Source organism: Littorina saxatilis, linkage group LG10 (assembly GCF_037325665.1).
Source record: "Littorina saxatilis isolate snail1 linkage group LG10, US_GU_Lsax_2.0, whole genome shotgun sequence".
NCBI classification, from domain to species: Eukaryota; Metazoa; Mollusca; class Gastropoda; order Littorinimorpha; family Littorinidae; genus Littorina; species Littorina saxatilis.
Window position 1 is genome coordinate 46,844,620 of NC_090254.1, and position 9,620 is coordinate 46,854,239.

Here is a 9,620-nt window from a genome sequence, read left to right on the forward strand (position 1 = left end):
TGACACTTTATTAGCTGGTGCAAACTCCAAATATTTAAGGGGAGGGGGGGGGGGGGGGGGGGGGGGGGAGACTGAAAGGGTACACTCACACACTGACACTGGTCGTGACTGGAGTTACTTTGTGTCCCAACGATCATACTGCATATTGCTGTTTCTGGTACAATTTGCAGACAACAAGTACAATTTGTATGACTTTGTACAGTTTTGAATTAGAAATTATACTGGTCCGGAACTGTGCCCTGAAACCTTCAACAGCTGACATGGGTGAAACTTTTCCGCCTCAGGGCGGAAATCCGCCAAATGAAATAGGTTAAATAAGAAATTCCTTAGTTTGAAAATCTGAATTTTTTTATTTTTTTATTTTTATTTTTTTTCGCCGGCGATCCGATCCGTATTTCTCCTAACACAGTGACCGGACATCGCTGAGTCTTTGTTTCACTGGGCGCGCGAATTATCGGACTACAGCTTGGCATTTGTTACATTGTTTAATGTGCAAATTTGTGTGTTTGATAAACCAGGTGAGGCCTACTTTTACCCTTAAAAGCCTGATTTTTCGTTTTCTTCCTGGGCCCCCTAGCAGGGCGTTGCCCCTGCACCCCACCAGGACCTGGGCGGCCCCTGGATCCCGGCCTCATTTAAGACATTTTCCGTATTTTCAATTCTGATCAGTTTCACGCATGCAGCTGAGCATGTTTCATTGTTTCATTATGTTTGTGTGCAGTATTCTTTGCTGTGAGGAGTCGCAGAGGGACCAAGCGACAGGGAATTTTGTTGATGGGCATTTGTGACTCCGGGAAGACGCTCATGTTTACCAGGGTAAGGTTTTTTCTCCAAATTTGAATCGATGAGATTCATTTTGTGTGTGGTCCATATGTGAAATTGAAAATGCATACATATATATAGATATTGTAGTGGTTGTTTAAATATGTACATGTGCATGACTCAATCAATGACCGTGACTTTGAGTCACAGACACACTGGTGAATGTGAAAAGAAAAGACGCTTGGATCACACAGTGCATAGAAGATTCTCTCAACAAATACAGATGGTGTTTCAACACAAACAGGTGTGTGTGTGCGCACGCACGTATTGATCACTATCACAGTATCAGTGTATACATTAGTGTCCGGGGGAACTGTCCTAGTTGTAATTTCATTATTGCTTCATTTTCAGCTGGTGCACAAGAAGTTCAAGCAGAGTGTGACCTCCGTCAAGCCCAACTCCGGATCAATCGGCCTGCCTCAAGGCAACGTGAGTACGGAACTCTTAACAGTGGAACCCCTAACCCCCTATTAAAGCCCCCATGATTGAAGACTCCATCCCTTTTATGAGCCTGATTTGTCAGACTTTTTAGTTCACAACCTCTATACATTTACCACAATTTTAATACTCCCTCCTTTTAGTCATTTTAAGGACGGGGATGTAGCTCAGTCGGTAGCGCGCTGGATTTGTATCCAGTTGGCCGCTGTCAGCGTGAGTTCGTCCCCACGTTCGGCGAAAGATTTATTTCTCAGAGTCAACTTTGTGTGCAGACTCTCCTCGGTGTCCGAACACCCCCGTGTGTACACGCAAGCACAAGACCAAGTGCGCACGAAAAAGATCCTGTAATCCATGTCAGAGTTCGGTGGGTTATAGAAACACGAAAATACCCAGCATGCTTCCTCCGAAAACGGCGTATGGCTGCCTAAATGGCGGGGTAAAAAACGGTCATACACGCAAAATTCCACTCGTGCAAAAAAACACGAGTGTACGTGGGAGTTTCAGCCCACGAACGCAGAAGAAGAAGAATAAGTAATTTTAAGACCTGATAATAAGTGATACATTTTCAGACTTTTGGAGGTCTTGGGAGATTCCACTGTGGGACTTTTCTGAATTAAGAACACCTGTCAATTATAAATGAAAAACAGGCTCTTTCAACCATTTTAAATTTTGAGTTACAATTTAATAGTATTAACGATTGGTTGAAATGACTGAGTTCTTACTGATGTCACATGACTGGCGTGCAGAAGAGCCTGCCGGTGACGGACCTGCCGGGACACGAACGTCTGCGGACACAGATGTTGGACGACAACAAGGCGCTGGCAAGGTCAGCTGTAGTTAGGAGTTGGGACACAATCGTGGTTATGTGGGTAGAACCCGGTAGCTCAGTGGGTAGAGCCCGGTAGCTCAGTGGGTAGAGCCTGGTAGCTCAGTGGGTAGAGCCTGGTAGCTCAGTGGGTAGAGCCCGGTAGCTCAGTGGGTAGAGCCTGGTAGCTCAGTGGGTAGAGCCTGGTAGCTCAGTGGGTAGAGCCTGGTAGCTCAGTGGGTAGAGCACTCGACTTGTGATCCTGGGGTCACGGGTTGGAATGCGGGCCGGGCCGGACACGGGTCGACTTTATGTGCAGACTGAGAGATGGTATCCATGTCCCACCCCGTGTCACCACTGTGGCACGTCAAAGACCTCGGTCATTCTGCCACCAGTGCAGGTTTACACCTCGCTTCATTGAAGTGTTTTGAATTTGTAACATTGTTGTTTGTATTTCAAGATGGATTGTATTTCAAGACGGATTGTATTTCAAGACGGATTGTATTTCAAGACGGATTCAGGGACTAGAGTGTTATCAATTTGTAACATTGTTGTTTGTATTTCAAGACGGATTTAGGGACTAGAGTGTTATCAATTTGTTACATCATAATTCTTGCTTCAATTGCTTCAGCGTTTGAATTTTCTTTTGTTAATGAATGACCTTGTTATTTGCTGATTTAGGGATTAAAGTGTATAACATGTGTAACGTTGTGCTGACAGGGGCCTGGTCTTCGTGGTGGACAGCGGCACAGTGCTGAAGGAGATGAAAGAAGTGGCTGAGTGAGTTCTCCTTTTCTCCATCACGCTCCTCTTCTCTCCATTACATTCTTGTTTTCTCCAGTGGGCAATATTCTCCTTTAACCCCTTCACTGCCCACCCCGTACTAGGTACGTGGTCATTTTCGGTTTGTCGTACGCCCATAACCGTACCTAGTACGGGGGATTTGCATCAGCAACATTTCAGGACATTTCTGAAAACTAAATGGGAGGTAACCACTGTCCAAGTACTTGTAGGGGTTCTAAACACAGTTCTTTCCCATTGACCGTTCGGATAAGTGAGTACCACGTGGTGAAAACTTTGTTAGAAGTGTAGAACCGAGTATAGGATTCACAATGGCGGCCGAAAGTCGGACCTTAACTCGTAGACCTGTTTTCAAGTGATACAGTGTTCTGGAAGCTCTACAAAAAGTGATTTATGGATTACCACACAGAAGAATACTTTTATGGGCTGTAATGTGAGTACCTGATGTTTGACACCAGTTTTAGCAGTGTTTTGTGTGGTTTTACGTGCTGCAATGTCAATGTGTGTGTGTAAGTCCGGAAACTAATTTTTGACAAAAATGGTCATCAATTTTTACTATAACAATCACAAACAAAGTCCAATGATCATGTCATCCTATAATAGCCAAGGGTATAAGCAAAACACATGCCAAAGATCTAAGAGATATCTCAATAAATGATCGAGCAGTGAACAGATTAGTGAACCTACCGAAGAAAGCGAAATTTTGCCCGGGCACACAGCAATACCAAAATGCTGTTATAGTGTGGCAGTGAAGGGGTTAAAGGCACACTTTTGCTGGTGGTCTCAGATCTGACCAGGCCTTTACTTGGAATACGACCATCCCTCCACTTGGTCACATACCAACATACCATTCACACCCCTGTCTCATACCATTCACACCCCTGTCACATACTGTCTCATACCATTCACACCCCTGTCACATACCATTCACACCCCTGTCACATACCATTCACACCCCTGTCACATACTGTCTCATACCATTCACACCCCTGTCACATACTGTCTCATACCATTCACACCCCTGTCTCATACCATTCACACCCCTGTCACATACTGTCTCATACTATTCACACCCCTGTCACATACCATTCACACCCCTGTCTCATACTGTCTCATACCATTCACACCCCTGTCACATACTGTCTCATACCATTCACACCCCTGTCACATACCATTCACACCCCTGTCTCATACCATTCACACCCCTGTCTCATACTGTCTCATACCATTCACACCCCTGTCTCATACTGTCTCATACCAATCACACCCCTGTCTCATACCATTCACACCCCTGTCTCATACCATTCACACCCCTGTCTCATACTGTCTCATACCAATCACACCCCTGTCTCATACCATTCACACCCCTGTCTCATACCATTCACACCCCTGTCTCATACTGTCTCATACCAATCACACCCCTGTCTCATACCATTCACACCCCTGTCTCATACTGTCTCATACCATTCACACCCCTGTCACATACCATTCACACCCCTGTCTCATACCATTCACACCCCTGTCACATACCATTCACACCCCTGTCTCATACCATTCACACCCCTGTCTCATACCATTCACACCCTGACACTGCAAGGCAATTGTTCTTGTTTATATAAGGACAGTAAAGTTGTGAGTCTTACAGAGTGAGAATTTGTTGAACTCATTTAAAAAAAAAGCTATGACTGACTAGTGTACATAAAAAGAAATAATCCATACACATTTTTCCATTCTGCCCGAGAGCATCTTGTCCATGGGAGTTTGATGTGCGTCCAAGTATAGGGATGGTATTAACTCATTGTCTCCCAGGTACGGATATATCCATACCCACTGGTATGGCTCTATCTGACCTGGTGCGGATATATCCGCTCAGACTGTTAGTTTCAGTCACTTCCTGTAACGTCAATCTTACGCCTGCATTCCAGTGTGTTGATACACAGTTTCTACACAGTTAATACAATTCTGAGTGACCTGCTGCAGCACAGCTGGTCTCCGCTAATAAAAACTTGGTCAACATAGGTGGGGTAGAAAGTGTTCACAACATAGGTGGGGTACAAAGTGTTCACAACATAGGTGGGGTAGAAAGTGTTCACAACATAGGTGGGGTAGAAAGTGTTAACAACATAGGTGGGGTAGAAAGTGTTCACAACATAGGTGGGGTAGAAAGTGTTCACAACATAGGTGGGGTAGACAGTGTTCACAACATTGGTGGGGTAGAAAGTGTTAACAACATAGGTGAGGTAGAAAGTGTTAACAACATAGGTGGGGTAGAAAGTCTTAACAACATAGGTGGGGTAGACAGTCTTAACAACACAGGTGGGGTAGAAAGTGTTAACAACATAGGTGGGATAGAAAGTGTTCACAACATAGGTGGGGTAGAAATTGTTAACAACATAGGTGGGGTAGAAAGTGTTAACAACATAGGTGGGATAGAAAGTGTTCACAACATAGGTGGGGTAGAAAGTGTTAACAACATAGGTGAGGTAGAAAGTGTTAACAACATAGGTGGGGTAGAAAGTCTTAACAACATAGGTGGGGTAGACAGTGTTAACAACATAGGTGGGATAGAAAGTGTTCACAACATAGATGGGGTAGAAAGTGTTAACAACATAGGTGGGGTAGAAAGTGTTAACAACATAGGTGGGGTAGACAGTGTTAACAACATATGTGGGGTAGAAAGTGTTAACAACATAGGTGGGGTAGAAAGTGTTAACAACATAGGTGGGGTAGAAAGTGTTAACAACATAGGTGGGGTAGAAAGTGTTAACAACAAAGGTGGGGTAGAAAGTGTTAACAACATAGGTGGGGTAGAAAGTGTTCACCAAATTTAAAGCCTGGTCTGATCTGAGGTGGTGAGTCAAATTATTTACTTTGAGATGGTGTGAGCCTTTCAGTTGCATGAATGATATCTGTTGATCTGACTAATAAGTAAAGTAGTATTTGGCTAGAGAGTGCAAGGGAGTGAAGGGAGTGGGCATACAGACACTAGAGAGTGCAAGGGAGTGGGCATACAGACACTAGAGTGAGCAAGGGAGAGGGCATACTGACACTAGAGAGTGCAAGGGAGTGGGCATACAGACACTAGAGAGTGCAAGGGAGTGGGCATACAGACACTAGTGTGCAAGGGAGAGGGCATACAGACACTAGAGAGTGCAAGGGAGTGGGCATACAGACACTAGAGAGTGCAAGGGAGTGGGCATACAGACACTAGAGAGTGCAAGGGAGTGGGCATACAGACACTAGAGAGTGCAAGGGAGTGGGCATACAGACACTAGAGAGTGCAAGGGAGTGGGCATACAGACACTAGAGTGTGCAAGGGAGTGGGCATACAGACACTAGAGAGTGCAAGGGAGTGGGCATACAGACACTAGGGAGTGGGCATACAGACCCTAGAGAGCGCAAGGGAGTGGGCATACAGACACTAGAGAGTGCAAGGGAGTGGGCATACAGACACTAGAGTGTGCAAGGGAGTGGGCATACAGACACTAGAGAGTGCAAGGGAGTGGGCATACAGACACTAGAGAGTGCAAGGGAGTGGGCATACAGACACTAGAGTGTGCAAGGGAGAGGGCATACAGACACTAGAGAGTGCAAGGGAGAGGGCATACAGACACAAGAGTGTGCTAGGGAGTGGGCATACAGACACTAGAGTGTGCAAGGGAGAGGGCATACAGACACTAGAGAGTGCAAGGGAGTGGGCATACAGACACTAGAGAGTGCAAGGGAGTGGGCATACAGACACTAGAGTGTGCAAGGGAGAGGGCATACTGACACTAGAGAGTGCAAGGGAGTGGGCATACAGACACTAGAGAGTGCAAGGGAGTGGGCATACAGACACTAGAGAGTGCAAGGGAGTGGGCATACAGACACTAGAGAGTGCAAGGGAGTGGGCATACAGACACTAGAGAGTGCAAGGTAGTGGGCATACAGACACTAGAATTCTTCACAGAAAGCTTAAGCTTCCATTGAGCTTGCCATGTGAACTGAGAAAAGAACCAAACTTGCATCGGTCTGGAATAGCACTATTAGCTGAAGGGACAATACAAAATAATAACTAACTACATGTAATCACAGACAGTTTCAGTTTCAATGCTTATGGATTTGTCATTTATCGAAAGATGTCTTAGGGTGATACGCTGTATTGATCATTTGAATTTGATAACTTTTCATGGGGCGAAGGGTAATGTATAACTGATGTTGAATGCATGTTAGGGATAAAGACAATGTTTTCTGTAACAAGCTTCTACCAACACCTTACACTTCTTTGAAAATAGATATCTTTTTTACAGCCTTTTGTAGACTAGCCTAAGCGTGAAATAACAGGCCACTGAAACATCAGTTATAATCGAGTATGATCGGTTCTTTCAGGTATCTGTACACCATCTTGACGGACCGCGTGATATCCCAGAATGCCCCTCCGCTGCTGATAGCATGCAACAAGCAGGACCTGATGCTGAGCAAAGGGGCCGGCGTCATCCAGAAAGCCATGGAGAAGGAAATGTATGTCTCATGTCTCATGTCTGGTGTCTGGTGTCTGGTGTCTGGTGTCTGATGTCTGATGTCTGATACAGTGGAACCCCCCTTTTAAGACCTTCAAGAATCTGAGAAAATCAGGTCTTAAAAAGGAGGGAGTCTCTATAATGGGGGAATATATATACAGATGTTATGAGCAGAAGATCTGCAAAAATAAAGGTCTTAAAAAGGAGGGAGTCTTAAATTATGGGGTCTTAAAATGGGGGTTGCACTGTGGTGTGGTGCCAAATGAAACATTTCCCTGTTTATGCCCAATGAATAAAGACATAACAGTTTTTTATCTTATCTTATCTTATCTTATCTTATCTTATCTTATCTTATCTTCATACAGTGGAACTCCCCTTTTCAGAGCTTCAATAATCTGAGAAAATCGGGTCTTTAAAGGGAGGAGTCTTAACAGGGAGGTACATTTAGAGAGGTTATCAACAAAAAGCAGAGAGTCTGAAATTGGGGAGTCTTAAAAGGGGGTTCCTCTGTACTGCCATGTGCTGCCAGACAAAACATGTCCGTGTTTAGGCACCATCAGACCTGGGAACCAATACCATTTTGCCGTATTCTGTACGCATGATTGTCTAGAATACGATCAGTACGATCAGTGGAAAAGAATAGGATCAGTACGATCAGTGGAAAAGAATACGATCAGTACGATCAGTGGAAAAGAATAGGATCAGTACGATCAGTGGAAAAGAATACGATCAGTACGATCAGTGGAAAAGAATAGGATCAGTACGATCAGTGGAAAAGAATACGATCAGTACGATCAGTGGAAAAGAGTACGAGGAGAAATATTCCTAGACTCCTTTTTTTCACAAGCGTATCCCGAAGATGATCCAGTATTTTGACACATGGTTGACGAAGATGATCCAGTATTTTGACACATGGTTGACGAAGATGATCCAGTATTTTGACACATGGTTGACGAAGATGATCCAGTATTTTGACACATGGTTGACGAAGATGATCCAGTATTTTGACACATGGTTGAAGTTTTTGGCAGGAGACAATGAAAGACGAATGTGTTTTAAATATTTTGGTGAACTTAATTAAAGGTGCCAGGGATGTGTGTGAAGCAAGTTTGATTCATTGATGTTCAAATGTTGTGGGGAGTATGCAATTTTTTTCTGAAAATACATCCCTTACACTGGTGCAATTCTGTAACACATGTTACATTGCCACTGGTGAATTAACAGAGAGAAAAATAAAGAAAAACGGTCATATAGGTTTTCGCATCCATGGGAGGTAATCGGAACCGACCAAACAGACTGAGCCAGTAGCGCGACATATGTCGCGACAACCAGCCTAAGGGTTAAGTTTGTTTGATAGTTCTCCAAGTGCAAAACAGGGGTTTTCAGGTCTGCACAATGAAAATGGACATTACAGTTTCCTGCTCTGATCTGACCTCGTCTTACCGTATCTTAATACTGAATGGTGACACTGTGTGGTTGCAGCAACACGCTGCGAGTCACGCAGTCGGCAGCCCTACAGAGCACGGACAGCACCGGCAACAACAACACCTTCCTCGGAAAACGCGACAAACATTTCTCCTTCGCCGACATCAAGCCTCTGCGAGTGGAGTTTGTGGAGTGCAGTGCTCGGGGCAAGGATGAAAATGGGGAGGCAGATTTAGAACCTGTTCTGGACTGGATTGGCCGTGTGGCTTAGACATATATATATATAGCCAGTGGTTTTGAAATTGACGAACTGTAATATGTAATAACTGTGTCTGGTTTTGATGGGTGGTGGAACAGTATTGTTGTCCGACTGGATATGTTATTGTCCTACAGGCAGACATATTACTGGATATGTTATTGTCCTACAGGCAGACATATTACTGGATATGTTATTGTCCTACAGGCAGACATATTACTGGATATATTATTGTCCTACAGGCAGACATATTACTGGATATATTATTGTCCTGCAGGAAGACATATTACTGGATATGTTATTGTCTACAGGCAGACATATTACTGGATATATTAAATATCCTACAGGCAGACATATTACTGGATATATTAAATGTCCTACAGGCAGACATATTACTGGATATATTAAATGTCCTACAGGCAGACATGTTATTGATATTACAAAGAATTTTTATTTTTTTTAAACACATAATTTATTATTATAATTTGTTATTGTTGTATTGTTTCTTGCGTTTGATGTTGTTATGGTTATGTTGGTATTCTGAACATTTCTACCTTTAATGGTAACTCACTGA

General features: G+C 43.9%; 1 protein-coding gene across 1 annotated transcript in view; it reads left to right on the forward strand.

The window, feature by feature from the left end:
* LOC138978962 (signal recognition particle receptor subunit beta-like) overlaps positions 1-9,620 on the forward strand; it is a 9,986-nt gene extending 366 nt beyond the window's left edge. Inside the window, exons 2-7 of the mRNA XM_070351779.1 lie at positions 722-816; positions 1,174-1,251; positions 2,007-2,086; positions 2,786-2,845; positions 7,235-7,366; positions 8,848-9,620. Of these exons, the coding sequence (XP_070207880.1) occupies positions 722-816; positions 1,174-1,251; positions 2,007-2,086; positions 2,786-2,845; positions 7,235-7,366; positions 8,848-9,061 (659 nt within the window). The 3' untranslated portion in view covers positions 9,062-9,620. The remainder of the gene's footprint in view (positions 1-721; positions 817-1,173; positions 1,252-2,006; positions 2,087-2,785; positions 2,846-7,234; positions 7,367-8,847) is intronic.